Source organism: Enhydra lutris, unplaced genomic scaffold (genome assembly GCF_002288905.1).
Source record: "Enhydra lutris kenyoni isolate GAN:26980312 unplaced genomic scaffold, ASM228890v2 scaffoldscaffold12, whole genome shotgun sequence".
NCBI lineage: Eukaryota > Metazoa > Chordata > Mammalia > Carnivora > Mustelidae > Enhydra > Enhydra lutris.
Genome location: NW_019154096.1, coordinates 69455076 through 69477239, shown reverse-complemented (window position 1 = coordinate 69477239; position 22164 = coordinate 69455076). Strand labels below are relative to the sequence as shown.

The 22164-nt window shown below is 38.2% G+C and overlaps 1 protein-coding gene across 7 annotated transcripts; it reads left to right on the top strand.

Annotated features, from left to right (window-relative positions):
* Window positions 1-2965: 2965 nt before the first annotated feature.
* LOC111144841 (TIA1 cytotoxic granule associated RNA binding protein like 1) lies at window positions 2966-21844 on the top strand. Of its 7 annotated transcripts, none has more exons than XR_002640436.1 (14): window positions 2967-3840; window positions 10473-10569; window positions 15260-15409; window positions 15680-15734; window positions 15894-15981; window positions 17029-17097; window positions 17337-17404; window positions 17865-17940; window positions 19085-19193; window positions 19511-19606; window positions 19710-19794; window positions 20041-20164; window positions 20503-20642; window positions 21467-21764. XR_002640436.1 is itself a non-coding variant. In XM_022499373.1 (12 exons), the coding sequence occupies exons 1-12, from the start codon at window positions 3809-3811 to the stop codon at window positions 21591-21593; spliced, it is 1140 nt and encodes a 379-aa protein (XP_022355081.1). In that variant the 5' UTR covers window positions 2977-3808; the 3' UTR covers window positions 21594-21844. The 7 variants fall into 7 exon arrangements, 5 of the variants coding, with proteins under 5 accessions (XP_022355082.1, XP_022355081.1, XP_022355079.1 ...); XR_002640435.1 differs by having other exon boundaries at window positions 2970-3840; window positions 15311-15409; XM_022499373.1 differs by lacking the exons at window positions 17029-17097; window positions 17337-17404 and having other exon boundaries at window positions 2977-3840; window positions 10473-10589; window positions 15319-15409; window positions 21467-21844.
* The last annotated feature ends 320 nt before the right edge of the window (window positions 21845-22164 follow it).

Sequence of the window (22164 nt, the reverse complement as noted above, 5' to 3'; positions counted from 1 at the left end):
GCATACAGTTTCTGTAATATTACCATCTTGCATTTATGTGGTATGTTTGTTGCAAGTAACGAACCAATACTGATACATTACTATTTACTAAAGTCCCCACAGTTTACATCTTGGATTCACTCTTTGAGTTGCACAGTTCTGCGGGATCCACCAAACAGTAGCGGACAAAAGAGTTACACCGCAGTAAAAACGCTCTGTGCACCACCCATTCCTCTTCCTTCCTCTGCCCCTGACAACCATCTTTTTAGTCTCCACAATTACACCTTTTCCAGAATGGCACATAATTGGATCATACAGTATGTGGCCCTTTCAGACTGGCTTCTTTCACTTAGCAATATGCATTTAAGATTCTTCCATAGGCTTTTCTGGCTTGATAGCTCTTTTTTTTTTTTTCTTTCACTGGATAATATTCTATTGTCTGAGTATATCACAGTTTATCCATTCACTTATCGCAAGACATCTTAGTTGCTTCCAACTTTTTGCAATTATGAATAAACTGCTGTAAATATTCACGCACAGGTTTTTGTGTGGACTTAATTTTTCAACTTATTTGGGTAAATACCTAGGATGTAGGTTTAGCTTTGTAAAAAAAACCTGCCAAAATGTCTTCGAAGGTGGTTGTACCATTTTGCGCCCCCACCAGCAATGAATGAGTGCCTACTGCCCTGCATTCTTGCCAGCATTCGGTGCTGTCAGTGTTCGGGAGTTCAGCTATTCTTTTTTTTTTTTTTTTTTTTTTTGGAGTTTAGCTATTCTAATAGGTGTGTAGTGGCATATTCTTTTTCTTTTGGGGGGGCATACTCTTTTTTATTATATGTAAAACAACTGAAAATATGTTGTATACATACACAGTCTCTCTCTGTATATAGTTGTATTCCGTATAAATACATATATGGAATAAAAAATTATAAAAAGGAGAACAAGAAATAGTGAAGATTGGTGATTATTTTCACCCCATGAGAGGAGATCCAAGAGGATCACTTAGTGTGGGGGTGGGGGAGGCAAACCACACATTTGGTTGTAAATTGTTGTCACTATAACTTTTTTTTTTAGGGTGGAGAGTTCACAGCTATTATTACACTAAAAGAAATTAAATTAATAAAGGTGGGTTGTGTGTGGTTGGCTGGAAAGTGGCCTAGCAAAGTTGCCTAAATCCTAATCCTCAGAATCAGTAAATGTGTTTCAGCGGGGGAAAACGGACTTTGCTGATGTGATTAAAGGTGTTGAGTTAGAGAGATTATCCTGGGCCCAGTGTAATCACAAAGGGTCCTCGCAGGTGAGAGAAGGAGGCAGGAAGATCAGTCGGAAAGAGGTGTCAGGATAGAAACACAGGTCAGAGAGGAAAGAAGTTGCTATGCTGTTTCTGAAGACGCTGGGTAAGGCCAAAAAATAAGGAATGCTGGCAGCCTCTAAAAGCTGGAAAAGGCAAGAAACCCATTCCTTCCCTAGACTTCAGGAAGAACCAGCCCTGCCAATACCTTGATGTTAGACTCGTGAAACCGATCTTGGACGTCTGACCTCCAGAATTCTAAGATAATAAATTCCCATTATTTCGAGGCTCTAAGTTTGTCACAGCAGTAATGGGAAACTAACACAACGGGCCCGGCATGGATCAGGGATTAGGTGGATTACGATAAATCCAGTTCTACACCTCGGTCCAATAAAAGCAAAAAACCCCAGTCTTGAATGACTCCTCACTGCTTCAAAGCCAAAGCTCAGCTCCTCAGCCTGATACAAATCCTTCACAACACAATTCTTTAAGCCCACCTCTCTCAGCTCTCAAGACCCCTACACCATGCCTCCCCCTCTTCTCCCTCCCCAAATAACTATATACTTTAACCCTGGATCGTGGTCTCTGGGCGCTTTGCTATTCCCACTGACTCAAGTTAGGAGTTCAACTTCCTTGCCATGGAGTCTATGAAGCTTTCCAGGTTCAAATCCCCCTCAACCTCAGTAAATGTTGGCAAAACCAACTCTTAAGGCGCTGTTTAACTGGGACCTTTAAGGTTGGGCAACAAAATATTTGTCGACCAAAATGATGCCAATTTGTAAATTAAAATGTTACCTAGTGAGGAAAAAAAAAAGGTTTGGCAACAAGCTGAGAAATATTTATCACGTTTCACTAGGAACGGGTACCAATTCAGTAACATTCTCCTAAAGGTGGTGGGGAGAGGGGACGTAAGCACACCGTGAACGGTTGTGGGAAAACAAAAACAAAAACATTCTACGGGGGCGCCTGGGTGGCTCAGTGGGTTAAAGCCTCTGCCTTAGGCTCAGGTCACGATCCCAGCATCCTGGGATCGAGCCCCGCATCGGGCTCTCTGCTCAGCAGGGAGCCTGCTTCCCCCTCTCTCTCTGCCTGCCTCTCTGCCTACTTGTGATCTCTCTCTCCGTGTCAAATAAATTAAATCTTTAAAAAACAAAAAAACATTCTACAGGCCTACAGCAGTTTGAAAACAGCTCCCTCCTCTCAAGGAAGACTTCATTTCCCGTCTACATGATGGGTATCTGCAAACACAACCTTAAGTCTGTGCACGTCTCTGCCCAAAGATTTTTTTTTTCCACTCCAAGAATTAAGTAAGGGGTTTGAGGGCATTATCACTGCACCTTACACGGACTCGATGAGTCATTTTAACGCATAAGTAGAGCGCTCTACTTACCACCTTATCCGACGAGATGACGGATGAGGGAACCTTTGAAACTTATAAAGCAATCTACAAACAGCCTGCCTAGGCCAGGAATACCTACTGCGGGAAAACACGCCCAAAAGACACGTCCGGACCTTAGGAAGCCCGAGGGGACCCAGAGAGCGCAGTTCCCAGCTCAGCCCGACCCGACGTCCACCACAGCCCCTCCAGCACGTCGCGCGGGTCGGCGGTTGATGACCACGGGTCGGCTGTTTTGATGAACAGAGAACGGCTAGAAAGGCCGGCAGACTCGGACACCACGCGGAGCCAAAGCACGGATCCAGACGCAGTTAAAGAAACCGCTCTCAGGCTGGACGAAGGCGGAGCCGTAGCACAAGCTGCTCCCACTGAAGAGCCCTAAAATGCTCGGAGCAGGGCTAGGACAGCCCCCAGCGCGAGGCACTCTGGGACTTGTAGTTTACTTCCCGGCAAGCGTTTTTCCCATTCCCGTCTCACCGCCTTAACGTCGCTTTTATTGTCTCCCTCTTCTTCTAGCACGCCGACTTCCTGGTCGCCACACGTCCTCACGTATGACTACACTACCCAGAAGTCTCTTCTTCGCGACCCAGCGCGCCGCGGGCACCGGCCGTCTCCTCTGGACTACAGTTCCCAGAAATCCTCTGGAGAAGTGTTTGCCTCTCTCATTTCCAGGACCACAATTCCCAGAACCTTCAGCTGCACGGCGGTTCCCTTTTCACTCGATCTCTTCATGAGCTGGCTGGGCTTCAGCCGGCAAGCAGGCACTCAGCGACGACGTGATTCGTCGGGACTGGGCACAGGGTTTCCTTAGCAGCCTGTTTTTCCCCCCACTCAGTTATTCCCTTTACAGGCCGTCGCGGCTGGCCTGAGCGGTGACCTGGCGGGCCGCGCCTGCGCTCTGCCCCGTTTCCTGCCTGGCTGGTGGCGGTGGCCATTTTGTTCATCCTCCTCCTCCTCCTGCTCCTCCTGGTTGGAGCGCAGTGTCCGGAGCGGGCTGGGGGGAGAGAGCCCGAGAGCAGGGTTCGGTGGCTTTTCCTCTGTCCCCAGCCAGTGCCCGGAGCCCCCCTCCCCTTCCTCCCCACCCCCTCCCCTCCCCAGCCCTGCCCTCCCCCTTGTCCCGGGATCGCTCCGTCGCACCCACCATGATGGAAGACGACGGGCAGCCCCGGACTCTGTGAGTACCCGAGACGGGGGTTGCCAGGCGCCGAGAGGCCCGGGCACCGCGGGACGCTGAGGGAGGGAGCAGGAGAGTGGGGCTGAAGCTGGGACTTACGGCGGCTCCCTGGCCGGGGTGGCGCGGACGCGAAGTGCATTCCTCTTCTGTCCCCTTTTCCTTGGGAAGGAAGCCCTCCCTTCCCCCAGTCACTTCCTGGGGTCTGGGGTTTGTTTCGACCTTTTCCTCTCGCGCCCTTCTTTGCACACCTCTCCTAGGCCGGGTTTCTGCACGGCTGTGGCTGTCAGGCCCGGGAGAGCTCCTGCTCCCCATCTGCTGTGGGGGCCCTGGACTGGGCCGGGAGCTGCCGGTCCCCACGGGGGCAGGGCCTGGGTGGGGGTGGGACCGGGGGTGGGACCGCAGCCTCGTGCCCCGCGGGCCCCGAGGAATTAGCGCTCTCGCCCTGCACGTCCCCAGCTCCATCGCTCCCGGGTCTTCTCCCAAGCTAAGCTCTCCGAGGAAACTGGACACTCTGACTCCACTCAACCCCCTTCTCTCTTTCTGCCCCACGTGCCCCCGCCCACGCTGTCAGAGATACTCGCCAAGCGCCCGCTACTTTTGAAGTGCAAAAGGGATGCCTCTTGACGCGGGAGCATCTTTCCCTTCTTGGAAGTTTACTTTGAGCACTACCTACGCTAAACTGACAACCAGTTGTTAAACTGCTTTTGCTCTTTTGGTGTTACGTCCTCCTAATCTGTTTGCGCTTTGAGACCTTCAGAATTGGATCAAGTGATGTCTAGCCACTATTCGATGTGTATCTTCTGAGCGCCTTTTCTTTTATCTTGCTGTTTTTTTGTTTTGTTTTGTTTTTACCTGAAGCCTGATCTAATGAATGAATTTCATCTTCCAACCGCTTATTCGAGTTTTCCTTTCTTTCCTAATGAAGAGTGATGACTCAGCATTTGCATTCCTTTCCGGATAGTGTGGCACTCCTTTCTTTTTCCTGCATTTAAAAAAAAAAAAAAAATCGGAGTAATTGCTAATCAAATGTTGGCTACCTTCGGTTTTCCTAGCCTCTGGAAGCTCAGCACACCTACCTCGAGTACCAGGAGTCAGATCGCTGCTTTGTTTTCTCTTGCCTCTCTGCCTGGTATTGATATGATCATAGTCCACTTGGCTCTGCTCTCTGTTGGGGAAATTACTTTGGGGGAATAGATGAAGGTGGGTGGGTACTCAGGAAGTTTGACTAGATTCTCGTCTTTTCTGCCAAAGAAAAGTCCATTGGGTAAAGAAGATATATACCTATTTACAGTGGTTTGGTTTTTTTGTTTCATTTTGGGGAGGGCTTGGGGTGGGCTTGCACTCTTTTATTCCTATTTTTCTGTCTCAACTAATGTAATTGCCATCCTGTTTTGAGAATTTGAGGCCAATTTAAGCACATCAAGTGCTTCAGCGAAAAGTCTTTTCCGGAGAACATTTATGTTTTTATTTTGTGCTGTCTCCCATTGCTTACTTTTTTCCCCAGAAAAGAGAGAATTGGGATAATTTGAAATTTGCCCTTTAAGATCTGTTGAAGCCAAGGCTGGGTAGTTATCCATGTGTGCTTCGATGGAAGCATCTGGGAAGGTTGAATTTAGTGCTAGCTAGTGTATATTGAACAAAGAATAGTTACATTGTATCTAAACACCTGAAATGTCATCATTGCATCATAATAGCTACTGAATAATTGGTAAATTCTCATGGTACCTTTCTCATTAACTGTATCTGTCTGTTCCTTAAGAAGAGAAATTCCTGGTTTTGTCGGGCTAAATAATATGCCATTTCACTACCTTTAATTCCTATAACTATCTTTGCATTTGCCTTATCTTCATCTCCATCAGATCGTGGACCCTTCTTAAGTAGACTAATGAGCTAACTTTGTCGCTTATTTCTTAACCTCTACTTTCTCCAATCTCCTGTTCTTTCTCTGAAACACACTTAAGTCGTCTACGATTACAGTTGTCTAAGATTATGTGACGTGCGTATATGTGAGTAAAGAAACATCTTGAGCTTAGTTGTACCTGTATGTCAGTACATTTTTACTATTCTGTCTTCCTTTTTCCTTCTCCCGCTCTTCTCTATGGGAAGGGTTTTTTTTTAGACAAGGACTGCTACATCTTCCTAGGTCTTAACCCTGCAGCACTTAGTTCACTGCCTGGAACACAAGAGGTACTCAAATATTTTAAATGATTATACTTCTTTTCATTGAATTTATATTAAGTTTGTTTTTTTTTAAAGTCCTGATTAATGTAAAATTATGAACTGACATGACCGTGTCATACATGGTGTGGTCTGTTGATTTGTACATATATATTTTTAAAACCTTCAAATGTGGAATTTTGAGATAAAAGCAAATGTTTCAGAATTGGGATTTCTTGGTCAGATTTTAATAAAAATAATGCACAGTATAGTTTTTTCTAAGCTTTCATTTTACCTAATTCCCCTCAAAGGGTTCTCTTAGGTGTAAGTAACATGACTAAAACTTTGAACGTGAACTTTAGAGGTTGACATCTAGTAGGGTTTTATTTTGTTGGTTTATGGAGATCCTTTTATTTTACATTGTGATCTGTGGGTTAGGTTTTCACGTGGCCAGTATGTTTTAAAAGAATGTACTCTTAACAAAGCTTATCTTAAACTGTTTCCTTAAAATGCCTGTGTGTTACTAGTGAGGTTTTTTTCCTGCAGACACACACAAGCTAAGACATATGGTTCTATCATCAGAAAACAATATGGTGTTTATAGCCTAGGTAGGTCTTTAAATATTCATTACCTACAGTGTTACTAATTTATTTGATGGTATTTAAAGTGGTATAGAATTGCTTTGATGTTGAGCCTAAAGTTTATTTATCCTTTAAAGGTCTGTTTTCTGATGTTCTTTGTTCTTATTTGACATTTATTTTGGGGTAATATGTATTCGATAACCTGTGATCTAAAAAAAAAAAAAACGAGATCATGCTGTGTAATCTGGTGTTGGAAGTAAACTGCCTGACACCGACCTTGTGGGACTCACATTTCGGACTTGTGGGTGGCTTTTGAGTGCACAGATTTGATGCATGGTATATCTGAATCTATAACACAACATTAAATTACAGTGGTGTTCTATTGTAGTTTAATTAACTTCATTTATCTGATGCCTCAAAATGAGTAGGAATTGTGGATCTGGGATTACACCATGGTATGCAGTGCCATCCTTTAAGGCTGTTCTTTCTTTCTGATAGAGGCTGTCAAAAGGAAGAAATAAAGCTGTGATTTAGAATATAATCTGAACATCTGAGGGCAGTAACAGAAGAAACTATTAGATCCTGTTATAAAATTGATGAGCTATATGATGGATTTTGCTGTATTATGGCTGTAATTAAGCACCTTGGCCAACTTAATCATATTCTGTTTCTTTAAAATGTGTGTGTGTGTCGATATCCCTTATGTAGGTGGTCAGTTCACTTGTACTCACCCTGTACCTTTCCTCCACCTTGCCTCCTTCCTAAAATGAAATACTGACAAATTGATCAGTTCATTAGAGGCCCATTGAAGGATATTGTTAACAAAATCTCTTCTGACATAGGAACTTGTCAAGAACAAAAGCAAAAATGTTACTTTCATGGAAATTTAGCTATAGTGTCTTGTGTAAAAGTGCATGAATTAATTTCAACCTTGATAGGGCTACTCTTTTCAGAGTGAGAGCACATTCGGTGTTGAAAAAGCTTAGTTAGCCTTCTGAAAGGCATGATGTTCTTAACTTAAAATTCTGCCCAGTTGGACATAGGAAGTAGTTTGGCAATGTGAACTTTTGCCTACTGTGAAACTGCCAAGTTTCTAGTCTCAAATTGGATTTTAACCCTTACGTTAGGGATAAAAGCATGATTTTCCATTTTTAATGCTTTAGTTCCTACAGTTCCTGTTCATAGAAGACAAAATAGACCTAAGGTATGCCTTTTTTTTTTCCTCGAGTAAAAAATTGTTTTAGAATTTAAGTGTTTCTCTTTGAATTGATCTTTTAATATAAGAATTTGAGCCATTTGTCTTTTTCTATTATTTTGTATGTTCTTCAAGTACAAATTTTATACTTAAATACTTGGAATTTTAGAATATATTGACTGCTTCACAAGAGAAAGAGTGAAGTGTGGAAACTATAATTTAGAAAGAGAAAATACACTTCAGTGTACTGCCAAGAGATGATATTCTTTCCAGGTCAGGTGTTGAACGTCTGCCTTAAATATTTTTGTTAGTATTTATTTTGGGACATAATTTTATGGTAATGTAAGGTACTTAAGCTGTGTCATACAGTATTTTAAAAGCTATAAGGAGTTTCTCTGTTGAATATTATGGAGGATGAAGGTATATGCAAATGAATCAATTACAGAACTTGAGTAAAGGAAAAGGCAGTCAGATTTGGGTAAAATTTAGGTGAAATTATATGGTGAATTACATCCCTTTTAGTCTGGTAAATTAAGATATTCTGCGTGTTGTTATGGAAGACCTTTTTTATATTAGTTTTGGAATTTAGTTTGCTGCTTTACCACTGAACTTTTAGAGGAGATATTTAAAAAATAGGAAACTTTAACCTGGATTTTTGTATTTCATGACATTCTAAACTTAGATTATCATTTTGCTCTTTGGCATCGGTGCTTGAAGTGTAAATTAGTATATCGAAACATGCCTGTAGAAATTCTTCAAAATTTGTAGCTTACTGTGAAAAGATTGACTTGAAATAAAAATCCTATTAAACTGTAAGACCTTTAATTGTGCCTGTTAGGTGTGGAAAGTAACTAATGCCCATGCAACTTTTTTCTGAACAAATCAATATTTAAGCAGTAATGCAAATTTAAAACTATTTAGTTTACTTAAATTTCATTATATAAAAGTGGTGATCTATTTTAACTTTGTTTTTAGTGACAATATGTGAAAATCAGCTTTATCCATTCCTCTTTTTTTCTCTTAGAAATGAACTAACTAGCACTTGAGGCTAAATGAATATAACATTTAGGAGACCAAGGTTACTTATTCATTTACTTTATAGATAGTTCTACCTTGTACAAAAAGAAATTATTCCCTGGATACAGGCTCACAAATCCCTCTGAGTTAAAAAGGGACAGGCAGTTGTCTGGCGAGCTTATGATCCTATAACCTTTTGCTACTGCTGGAAAAAGTGTGTCATTCCATGGCCTACCAATGGGTCTGCTCTACTTTAATTATAAGAAAAAGATCGCATAGTAGACCTAAAGCTGTTTGTCACTGGTTTAGTGGTTAAGTAACATCGGACTTGTGGTTCAATTTTAGTACAATGTAGATATTAGTACCCATTGTAGTGAAATTCTTACCTGACTGGGAAATTGCTACTCATTATTAATCAGATAATTTTTTTTACACTTTACCTTTCTTGCTTTATTTTTCCCTTTCAGAATGTTCTAGCTTAAAGCAGTTATGTATTTAATATGTAACCATAGATGCAAGGCTTATTTTGGTCTCAGTACTCAGTTTCCAGATGTTATATATTATCATTAGGAAAATAAAACAAATCTTTTTAATTTCCAGGAGAAGCTATGTTAAATTTTATAAATATTGTTTGGGTCATTAGGTTATTCACAACAAATGTGAGTTTTAGGATTTATACACCAAGTACCAGAAAGACTTAAAAGTTCGGCAATTTATTAAGCTAAATTAATATTAAATCCATGTGACAAGAGAAACCAGGTGGTCATTTCTGGGTGATGGTGGTATTTTTTTCTGAGTTTATCTGTATTCTGAATTTCTTAATACAGGATACGTATATTCAATATGTAATTAAAAAAAAAAAAAATCCCAGATCTTTAAATAGGCATAGTGAAAAGTATACCTACATGTCTTAAATTTCCTCTGAATTTCTGAAGAAATCTTTATATTTGCTTTTTTATTTATATAACGATGTATTTTGTTGCTCTCATATATTTTAGACTAGGAAATTTTATCATTTTGCCCTGCTTTCCTAAAACAAAACAATGAAGATATGTCATCGATAAATCTTGTTTAGCAAAACAAAACCTTCTAATCTCTGTGTTTTGCTAACTTTACTCTAATTCTGGTCTTTGTTCACGTAATTGTTTTTATTGGGGGTCTAAGATAAACTCACCTTATGTCTAATGCTTCTTTATTGATCAGGTGTTATAATTAATCAGTATTTTTGGTGCTATTTGTGTGTGTGTGTGTGTGTGTGTGTGTGTGAGAGAGAGAGAGAGAGAGAGACGTACACACATTATTTTGAATTGTGTTTTACATCCAGAAATTGTAGTTATGTGGAGACTGGTTTAAATTTTTTTATTATTTTTATTCTAATAAATAAGATGAGAGTGATATGTAGGATATAGAATAATAATGCTTCTGGGGTGTGCAAGGTCACATTGATTTCTTTAGAAAATGTTTGAAGTGATACTTTAGTGGCCTAATTTAGTACCTTAGAACACTTGGGCTGCTTTCCTAAATGAGGGTTAATCTTACTTGCATTGGACTAGACTTAATTGGAAAAAATTTTATTGAAGACAGAGGAAGTTAAAATGAAATAAAAGGTATTAAGTGATAATGCATTAGAGCCAGAGCTGAAGGGAAATTGCTGATAATGTATTCCTTTTTTCCTTGAACAGATACGTAGGTAACCTCTCCAGAGATGTGACAGAAGTCCTTATCCTTCAGTTATTCAGTCAGATCGGACCCTGTAAAAGCTGTAAAATGATAACAGAGGTAAGATCTCCCAGTTCCATGTGCTGACAGCGTGATGTTTAACGTTGTGACATCCATGAGTTGATGAGTATCATTTTAAAATACCATTTTAAGCCTCAAGTTATTCTGATGGAGAGGCTCATGTTTGTTGTGTTGACTTACTGCTTCGATCTGGCAGATAAACGAGGTTTAGGATGGAGTTTTATTTGAAAGAACAAAGTTTGTGTGCCGTTACTCTCATATGGTCATTCTTTAGGGTATCGTTATGTTCAAGTGATTCTGCTTGTAAAAAATTGTTAGCACTTATCTTAGAGAGCTGAGAAGCTAGATAATGTTTCGTACAATTCCCATAAGAATGTTCCTGATTCAGGTGATACACATTTAAAGTTTCGGAAGCGGTGTAGTAAAAGAACGGCAGGTTCTTAGGTGCACAGTGTAGCGCCGTGCCCCTCGCGTACCTCTAGTGAGTACTAATGACAGCAGCTTTACACAGACTGTTAGGGCGATCATTTTATTTTCCTTTTTGCAAAGAAAACTTCCTTTTTATACTTTCCTGGTTAAGACTGCGTCACAGTGCCCAAAGACATGTTTCAGTTTGTTCTCTTCTCTCTCTTGATTCTCCCGCACACTTCTTAGACTGTTTACTGTCTACCAGCCGTTCCGGTAAGTGCTAGAGATTTGCTGCCGAATAAGACAGTTCTTAGCACTGTACAATTTTACAACCTGATGAAGGAGACAGAGGAGTTACCAGGCACTAATGACAGGATGAGAAATGCCGTGGAAGCAGGCAGCACCAAGTGCTGTGGGAGCACTGGGGTCCAGTACCGTCTTGGGTCCGGGAGGCTTTATTGGAGGAGTGAGTGTCTAGGCCGAAACTGAAGGATAACCGTGGAATCTGAGGAAGAAGGGATTCCGTGGGAGAGAAGAATGTTGGTCCAGTCTGGTGCTCATGAGAGTAAGTGGGAAGGTAGAGACCGTAGCGTGGTTGGTGTTCTGAATGGGTTAGTCATAAAAGGTGCCAGGAGGTGAGGCAAGAGTGTTCGGCAGGGGCCGGAAGCTATGCTAAGGAGTTCGTGTTATACCCTGGGAGGGGAACTATGAAAAACCCATAAAGCAAATTGGCCTTTTGATTGTCTTTCCTAACTAATAATCGTCCTTATTCTGTTCCAGTACCTCTTCTTTCCTTCCTGTCTTTGATTACTCATTCATTCGTTCTTTCATTCATCAAAAATTTACTTTGTGCTCAGAGCTCTGGGGATATAGTGGAGAGCAAAAGGGAGGAGACTCCCATGAGTTTTACATACTATTGAGAATATTGTTAACAAACAAGTGAACAAGGTAATTGCAGATAGGGAAAAGAGCTGTGGAGAGAATAAAGCAGTTCTGTGATGGGGGGTTGGAGGGTTGGTGTTTATGTAGGCTAGGTGGTGAAGGAAGACGTCACCTCTTTGATCTGAGACAGGAATAACAAGATGGTGCCATCTATGTTAAGAGTTGGAGGCAGAGGGAATGGCAGATACAAAGGTTGTGAATTGGTAATGAGCTTGGTGAATTCACGGAACCAAAGAGCAGGATGGCTGGAGCCTGGGGAGTGGAGGGAAGTGGTGGAAAATGAGTGTAAAGAGGCAGGCAGGCAGAGTTCAGAATCACCTAGGGAAGTGTGGGCCATGACACAGAGATTGGATTTTATTTTGTTTGTGGTGGAGTTTTAAGTGGAGTAATGAGGCACTCATTTGCATTTTTAAGATTATTTGGAGACTGTCATGGAGAATGGGTTGAAGGGGGCAGGAGTGGAAGGAGGGAAAGCAGTTGGGTTTAATTTACTAGTCTAGGTAAGAGATGATGGGGGCTTGTTTTTTAGATTGGTAGGTGTAGAGATAGATAAGTTTGAAATATAATTTAGAGGTGGAATCAGTAGGACTGGATTGGCTGGAGGCCGTAAGGGAAAGGAGGACATTAGGAAAGACATCTTGAAAGAGTCTTGTTTGTAGTTGTGTAGATGCTGATACTACTTACTTGCTCAAATGGGCATGACCAAGGGAGGTGTAGGCTGGATGGGGAGAATGGTGGGAATCAGGAGTTCTGTTTTGGCAATGTTAAACTGAAGGTGTCCATTAGACATCTGAAGGAACATTATATGTGAGTAGTTGGATAAACTGAGAGACAGTGGTGATGATACCAGCTTGCGGTGGTATTTAAATTATGAGACTAGATAAGATCTAGTTCCTTGATCTAAAGAGATTGCTGATAGAAATAGGGTGGTCTGGGTCTAAGCCCTGGAGCATTTCAACACTTAGGGTGATGTTTAGAGTTTGAATAAAGGGGGAAGAGCTGCCTTCTGGAAGATCCTCCAGTGAGAAAACCAGAAAACGAAGAGGTTGTGTGGAATCTAAAATGGAATATTTAAAGGAGGAGGAGTCATTAGCTGTTTTGAATTCTGCTTCAGAGTCAAGGTGAGGACAGAAAAAGGATCACAGGGGTGGCAGAGAGGTCACTGGTGAGCTCAACACAAATTTTCAGTGGCCCGGTTGGGTAGGAAGCCAGCCGGAGTAGGTTTAGGAGAGAATGGGATGTGAGAAAGTGGAAGGAGTTCTCTAGAAAGTTTTTGAGAAACATTTGATAAATATTTATTTTAATAGTATTCTTTTTAAAACTTGTGTGCACAATCAGCCATTTGTGGGGAGAAGGATTTGAAATGAATTAATTCATCCATATTCTACAACTCCTACATTCAAACTTGTATATAGCTGCAAAATCTCATATTTCTCTGTCTTGACATTTATGTCATCCAACAAAAATTGGTGACAGTACTTATTAAGGTAAGGACATGGTTGCTTTTTAGAGTGTCCCTTGGCATAAATGGGAAGCTTCCCAAGAGCGTGAACTCTAGTACAAACTATCTAGGTGTTTATTTTCTTTTCCATAAATTCCACTTCAGTACATGAAAAATGCTTTTTTTCCTTAGCTTTGTGATTTTTTATTTTAAATACTGTTTATCTTAGATTCTAGCTTTCTCTGTATACTATTATGTTATCAGTTTTTAGGCTAAAAAATTCTCTGGCAGTTGGGTTGGGACAAAAATCAGTGGTGTCTTAAATGAGATGCAGTGTAATGTGAATGTGTGTGTGTGTGTGTGTGTGTGTGTGTGTGTGTGTGTGTACATTCACATGTTCATACATTGAATGGGGTTAGCCTGTTACTGTTAGGTAAACTTGGAGTCATTCTGCATGAGTTAGAGTAGTTTACTAAAGCCTTTTGTTACTATGGATCTACATTGGATCTCTGCATGTCTTGATTTAATTACCATTGTGTTCTGTAGAGACCATCAGGGCAGAAAAGATAGATGTAAAATGAAAAATTGACTAGCATAGTTTAGGTTGCTGTTTACCTTTAAATCCTTTCTACAAATGAACGTTATTGGTAAATGTTAACTCTTTAACAAGAGGAATTTAAGTGCATGTTTTTCTTTGGACTCTTTTCTCCATTTCCTTTCTCTACCTCTTAAGAACAGAATTCACATGGCTACAGTAGGATTTTTGTATGAGAGCCCATAGTTTTCTTGTCAGTATTAATGATCACACTTTTTTTCCCTCAAGGAAATGCCTTCTGGTTGCTTCGCCACTATTGTTTTAGACGTCTTAGTTTGGATTTTTCTTCTAAAACTTTCCTGGAATGAAAAACAGTGGTTGTTGAAAAGATCTTTATTTTATCTGGTATTTTGTACCCCTTGTAAGTGCAACTAGAATTCCACATTTTAAAATAGTTTTTTTGTTTTGTTTTGTTTTAGGGCATTTTACACTGAACAGTGATGTGTTTAGCCTTATGCAAAAAAAAATGTATTTGTATGGTTGTGTAGCTATTTGATACAGGTTGCAGTTATATAAAATTTATTTCCATTTTGGTTGTTAGATTATAAAGTTGCTATAACTTCGGTCGTACTTTCTAATTGTCTTTATAAATGTCTATTTGCCAAGTCCTGTCAAGTGTAATATTGTTAGAATATATTTAATAAAGATTTCTTATATTTTTTTGTGACATAAAATTGTAGCATTATCTGGGAATATTTATTCAGAAGTTCTTTTCTTGATTACTAGCATATTTTTCTGGTCTTTGAAGACTAAATTCAAAGTATATAGCATCTCCTGTTCGTTAGGATAGTTTGATGGTTCATTTCAGTAGCTGGTTAAACATTTAAAATTTTTCTGTTTTTATTCTCATTCTTTATCCAGAAAAGGAATACGTAATCTCATCTCCTCCTATGCAGTACTCACCCTAGTTTCAATCATAAGTAGAGTTTGTAAACTTGGTTCATTTCTGTGTTTTCTTTTATCATGGGATATAGTTTATGAAGGATTATGAGGCGTAAATAGAATTCATCCTTTTGAAAATAATGTTGGGAGAGAGAAGAGCAGTGGTAAGGAGTGGTCCTTAAGGTTTTGTTTGGCCTAATATAAACTTCTGTTTTACATTTAACATATTTCACCAGAATTCCCTTTTTTTTTTTTTTTTTTTTTTTTTTGCTTTAATACTGATAGTCATGATTCTATACTGCTTTGATGGTTCTGCTTGAGTACAACAGTATTCTGAGGTGCAAAGTCAGGTGTAGCTGTAAATCTTATTTTTATAAGTGTTAGGCTTTCATAAGCTTATGCAATCTCACCTTGTACATTCCTAGCTGTCAGTAATGTTTTTTCCTGGATTTTCTTCTCAGCAACCCGATAGCAGAAGGGTCAACTCTTCTGTTGGATTTTCTGTTTTGCAGCATACAAGCAATGACCCATATTGCTTTGTGGAATTTTATGAACACAGAGATGCAGCTGCTGCATTAGCTGCTATGAATGGGAGAAAAATTTTGGGAAAGGTAAGATAATAGAATGATGGCACTTCATGAGTATATATTTTTGCATGTCAGATTAGCTTGTGTGTGCGTGTGTGTGTGTGTTTTAGCTTGTGTTCTTTTTAGCAAGTTTTTAAACAAATATTCAGCTGTGCCGAGTGGTGGTTTTGCTTTTATTCAGCCTAGTGTTTTTACAAAAATTATCCTGTTTGATAAATGATGTAATAAGTGGTAAGTGTTATGGTTCATAATGACATGCCTAATAATTGTATTAAATATAATCTTTATTTTTAGGAGGTCAAAGTAAACTGGGCAACAACACCAAGTAGCCAGAAAAAAGATACTTCCAGTAAGTACTCCTGCTGCATTTTACTGTGGAAGAGTTCTGAAATTATCCTGGCAGCGCTACCAGCTTAAATAGGGTTTTTCTTCCCTTAGTGTTGCCTGAAAAAGGCTTATTAAGTAGCTGGCTCTTTAAGTATTTGATTACCAAATGCTTTGATTTCAGATCACTTCCATGTGTTTGTTGGGGATTTGAGTCCAGAAATTACAACAGAAGATATCAAATCAGCATTTGCCCCCTTTGGTAAAATATCGTAAGTATCATACTCAATACTATACTCAGTAGTGATAGGCAAAATTGTATATGATTAACATGTACTGGAATTAAGATTTTCTTTCCCTAGTTAGTGTGATTTTTTTGTTTGTTGTTTTGTTTTGTTTTTTTTGATTAGTAGATGTTGTTGAAAATGTTAATGTCATTTCAATGTTCTGGGGTCTTGTTTTCATCTAATCCTGTGTATGATATGTTAAAATTTTTTAAGTGATTCTGTTTGTTATCTTTGAAGCAGATGTTTGGGTGGTAAAGCCTATTATAAAGTCCAACTTTCTGTCAGATGTTTTCAAAATTTGGTGGTTAACTAAAAGTGAATGTGATGTATACTGTGTATTAAATTTTATAGGAAGAGTTTATAAATTGGGAAAAGTAGGTAAATCCTTGGGTATATGGTGGTTAAATTGGAAATGTACATGTTTAATTATAATGATAAATGTGTTTTGATATTTTAGCTGAAAGTAGTCTATTATAATACTAAAATGTTTTGTTGTCTGAGCCATAAATGTGGGATTAATTAGTAGATGTTTTTTTGTTATTGGTATTTGATTCTGGTAGTTAGGGCCCAAATGTGGTTTGATTTTAACAAAGCTTATGCTCAAATCTCATTGTATGTTATGTAATCAAATATATTGGAAAATTGAAAGTGGTTTTATAAGTTCTATAAAATATCTGTTACAATGTATCTTTCTGACTAAAATCCGTATATTTTATGTACTTCCTGTAGATTTAAATGAAACGTTGTAGTACTACTTAAAGGAGTATGTTTCACCTACGAACAACAATATTCTTCTGTATACAGTTTGTTGTTCTGTAGATTTATTTGAAAGAAAGATTTAATTCTTAATTTTCTATTTTGATATTTGCTTTGCTTTTTAATCTTTAAATGTGGTAAGTAGTACTGTTTTAAAAATCAGTATAAAAAATAATACAGGTTGCTGTTTTTCAATCTTTATTTATACCTGAGACCTGCAGTTTTTCTAAAGTCCAAGTCACAATTAAAAGTAATAGCATTCTGGTTATTTTGCAGAATTGCTCATAAGAATGGACAGGATCTTGAAGGCTAACTGCAAGGAACTGTGCACACTGGAACTCAGTTGTAGATTTTTTTCTCATTTCTATTTATTCTTATTATACATTATTTATATATACATATTTTAGTATTTACATTTTAACATTCTATATTCAGTGGAGTTCTATATTTCCAATCATCTTAACTTACTCACTAAAATTTCTGTGTAAATTTGTTGTTTTCGTACTGGTGTGCTTAGCATTGTTGTTAGTTTTTTATTCTCCTTTCTTAAATTTCTGAAAATGTCAATTTTTCAAAATTTACAGCTGCCCAAACTCCAAAATGATGGTAGAGAATTGACCAAGAAAAATAAAGAAATCTGTTAACAGGCCATGTATGCCTTTTTAATTCCTATTTTTACCTCTTTTTCAATTTTTTAATATTTCATATATTTTGTATCACTAGGCAGAAGACATTTAACTATTTAGAGATTGCATGGTAAAGTAGTTAGCATTGTTACAGTAATTTATAGACCAGTAAACCTTAGAGGACACTAGCCAATAGAATATTAGAAAAGGAAACTATTGTTCCTATTAATCTTCAAATTTGAGCATTTAGTTTAGAAAGTGCAGGCTATTTGATTAGGTTGCATGTTTATTACATGTTTTTGTCCTACTGCTTTTTTCTAACAGGTAAAGAAGCGTTAGGGAGAGTTCAGGAATGGCAGTAGTTAATTAGGGCTAACTGGAATTTTATTTAAAAAAATGCTCACAATACAGTGTGTGTGGTTCCTTTTAGTTTTTATTTTGAGGATGACTCTTACTTCCCTCATTTAGCTGTGCTTCTTTTCACAGGGATGCCCGAGTAGTTAAAGACATGGCAACTGGAAAATCCAAAGGCTATGGTTTTGTATCTTTTTATAACAAACTGGTATGTTCTTTCAACTCAATATAAATTTAATCCAAAATTTAGTCGTTAATCGGAATCTTGAATATTCTTAGATATTGCCTGTAACACCTTTTAGGTAATTTTGTGTGTTTTAATAGTAGAGTGTAATTGTTTTCTTGGAAATAAATAGCTGGAAAAAGGCTGGTTATAAGAAAGTGTATCACGGTTGCATTTATGCATTGGTGAAGATAAGATGTGTTGGAAGTCAAACTCAAGATTAGGACATATGAACTCATCTCAGAATTTGGAGGGAAGTTAAATAATATTTAGCCTGAACCATGAAAATCTCAGTTTTAACTTTTAAATGATCATCCATACTTAGGATATTAATGACTACAGCAAAGTATATAAACGAAAATTAAAACAATTCATCATGATTTTTGCATATATTCTTAAAGAAAGAGGTACCAAAATGTCTTAAGCATCTGTATTAACTGTAAGATCCAATAATAAAGTGGGCTTCGATGGTAGCATTTTAGACCAGTTTTAGCAACTTAAATTACCTACATTTTATTGAAGTAGCAAGATAAAGACTAGGAGCTGTATTCTTTCTTTGCTTAAATTCATTGCAAATTCCCATTAGTTGTGATAAACTCGTTTTTACTGGCAGCATTCTAAATCCTAATGCAGAAGTCTTCTGTCTTAAAGTGAGTTATTAATCTTGTGTCACAGTTGTAATCCATTTGCTACAAGAATGTTGATTTTGGGGTAGGTGATTTAGACCGTAGTGTTGGGAGGTTCTGTATATTCTTCAGTAAAAGTTACACCTCAGTCAGCCATCAAATTAAGATATTTGTGGCAGTCTTACTTTCCCTCTTTTTGGTAATGAGTGGGGTTATAATTTTTTCTTGCATACTTGAATTATGGTCAATTTCCCTTGATGCTTAAATGTTGTACTAGTATTTTGAAATCTGTGAATAAATATAGTTTTGATGTATCACTGGAGTTGATACCAAGGGATAGTTAGTATCATTTTTGTGATATAGTTCAGTTTTGTTTGAATTCATTCCCTGTGCTGGTAAGATTTGGATCCAGGGGTGCCAGCATGTTATTTCATTTATTGGTCTTATATGCTACAATTTTCTTTTCTGTGTTAGTAATTGCTCTTTCTCTTTTTTATCTGCAGGATGCAGAAAATGCAATTGTGCATATGGGAGGTCAGTGGTTGGGTGGTCGTCAGATCAGAACTAACTGGGCCACACGTAAACCACCTGCACCTAAAAGTACACAAGAAAGTAAGATACGTCTACTGCATCTTGTTAAAATTATGGCTATGTCACAAAATCATGAAGTAGTGTCTTGATTTCTTGAAATTTAAATTTTATTAGCTTTGTAAGGCTCAGTTCATCTTGAATTTAATTGTCTGATAATAATTGGGCTTTGATAATTAATATAGTTGGGGCTGTGAACCAGCTGATTCTATAGATCAGATCATGGCATCAAGAAAAAACATTCTCTATTTTCTCCCTCAATGAGGTGTATCGTTGTACATAGTAATCAGTTTTATATGACTGTACAATCATCAACATTTTTGTTTTCTTTCTGTGTATAGATAACACTAAGCAGTTGAGATTTGAAGATGTAGTAAACCAGTCAAGTCCAAAAAATTGTACTGTGTACTGTGGAGGAATTGCCTCTGGGTTAACAGGTACAGTGTGTGGTCTTCTCCTGCCTTCTCCGAGGGGCTTTGTCCCTCTTGGTGTAAGTGCCATGAGCCTTAAGCATTTTATTCGTGTGTTTTTGTTTCTCAGATCAGCTTATGAGACAGACTTTCTCACCATTTGGACAAATTATGGAAATAAGAGTTTTTCCAGAGAAAGGCTATTCATTTGTCAGGTAAAATTCTGTCTACAGGTTGCTCTGCTATTTGGCCCGTTCTTTTCAGTTACATTATTTGATCCCCTCGGGTATCCGCCTTCATTGTTTTAGCAGTTCTTTGCAATGTAGAATTTTAGCCCACCTGCATAATGTACTTCAGGAAAACACCAAGTTGACAGTTATAAACTAATGAGTTTCTATTATTTATTGTGTAAGTTCTTTAAAAAAAAAAAAAGACAAAACCCTCATATCTTCCCCTTCTAGATTTTCAACCCACGAGAGTGCGGCCCATGCCATTGTTTCGGTGAATGGCACTACAATTGAAGGACATGTTGTTAAATGCTATTGGGGTAAAGAATCTCCTGATATGACTAAAAACTTCCAACAGGTAATTCGATTTTTCACAGCACTTTTTAAGGTTTCCATCTTACATATCTACATAAAAGCTTTAGAAACTCTGTAAAATAAACAGAAAATAAAGCATATAGCTGCTTTCAGTTTATTTTTATTAATGCTTTTTCGAAAGTGATTATTTTGCGGTATTAACTGAATCTTAATACTTTCTTTCCACAGGTGTCACCACCCCAATAAACTTAGACAATGATAAATAACAGAGTCCTATTCACATAAGGGTGCTTACTTAGTTTTTCTCTTCCTTGTCTCCCACTTTCTTCAAATACTGTGTTTCTTACTTATTCCCTAAAACGGTGATTTGTTTTTTCCTAGGTCGACTATAGTCAGTGGGGGCAGTGGAGCCAGGTTTATGGAAACCCACAACAGTATGGACAGTATATGGCAAACGGGTGGCAAGTACCACCTTACGGAGTATACGGGCAACCGTGGAACCAGCAAGGATTTGGAGTAGAGTAAGTTGTCTAGGTTTTTCCAGTGTGGAAACTGATACAGTTTTGACAAAAGAAATCAAAAGTGTGTTTTTCTATGGGGAAATTTATTTAAAGTAAATTCATCAGGCTATTCAACATGGTGTTATAGAAACCTTATGAAAAGTGATTTATAGTGCTAAAAATTTGCTTTTTATTACCTAGGTGAAAGGTGAGGTTGCGGTAACATTTGATGTTTTCTACTGTCTCTATAAGCTGTTGGTAGAATTTCATTTACATTTCTAATCTATTTTATCTCCTTTATTTTTGCATGGAAGAGGTCTTTGTCTAGATATGTTTAGAAATTTAATGATTTGTGTCTGTTGGCTTGTGGGAGAAGTCTACAAGATTTATGTGGTACAAAGTAGCTTGCGTTTTTTTCCTTTGTTCATAGAGTGGGTTGGTCCTTTGCATGTTTCTCCCCAGGCCAGCCCAGATCTTTATTTTTACTGGGTCCTTCTTCCTTCTCTTTCCAACATGATTTTGTGATTTTTAAATTTCTTATATTGATGTACCATGTGTATAATATATGATAGGTAGGTGATTTGTCATTTTTTAAAAATCAGTTTTGAGATGTTCTTCAGAGAAGTCATTGTGTTAAGTTGTGATTATGTTAACCAAAAATTTAAGACTACTGTTGGGATATGTATTGTACATGTGTGGATGCGTGTCATTTATTTCTTCGCTCTTTGTTGTGGGTGTGTTGATTTCTTGTTGTCTATTCTATGATGGGGCTCTGCTTGTTTTTGTATAAATGGGTGGATAATATTTTCTTCGTGTTTGCTCAAGATTTTTTTTTTTCCCCCAAGTCAATCACCTTCTGCTGCTTGGATGGGTGGATTTGGTGCTCAGCCTCCCCAAGGACAAGCTCCTCCCCCTGTAATACCTCCTCCTAACCAAGCTGGATATGGTATGGCAAGTTACCAAACACAGTGAGCTGGGACTCTAAACAAAATTGTAATTCATGATAGCTTCAGTTTCCTGTGACACTCTGAAGACATGAAAGTAGACATCGGAAAATGAAAATATTTATTTTAAAAATTGAAATGTTTGGAACCTTTAGCACAGCTTTGCTTTGGTGAAGGACACATGTCTTCTAGTTCTGCCTTTTTAAGTTTTTGTTCATGATGGATATGAACATGATTTTTCTTTGTGTACAAAAACTAAAATAAAGTCAATAAAGACAATTCTGACTACAAATTTTGATATAATAGGAGAAATGGGTAATACATTTTGATTCTTAGATACTATTCCATTTTTATCTTGCTGTTCAGTATTTTAACTCACTGTGTTTTTAAAAGAGCAAAAAAAGGGAGGATCGTGGAAAACTGGGAATCACATATAAGTTCATCCTGAACCTTGATACTCCCCTCCCTTCCCCTGAGGTGGACCACATTTGAAGTCAGCAGAAAAAAGTGTGATACTGAGAAGAAATTGCATGATTTTGGAGTCGCTTTGGAGGAAGTAACTTTATGCCTAAAGAAACTGAAGCCAGACTGATAAAGGA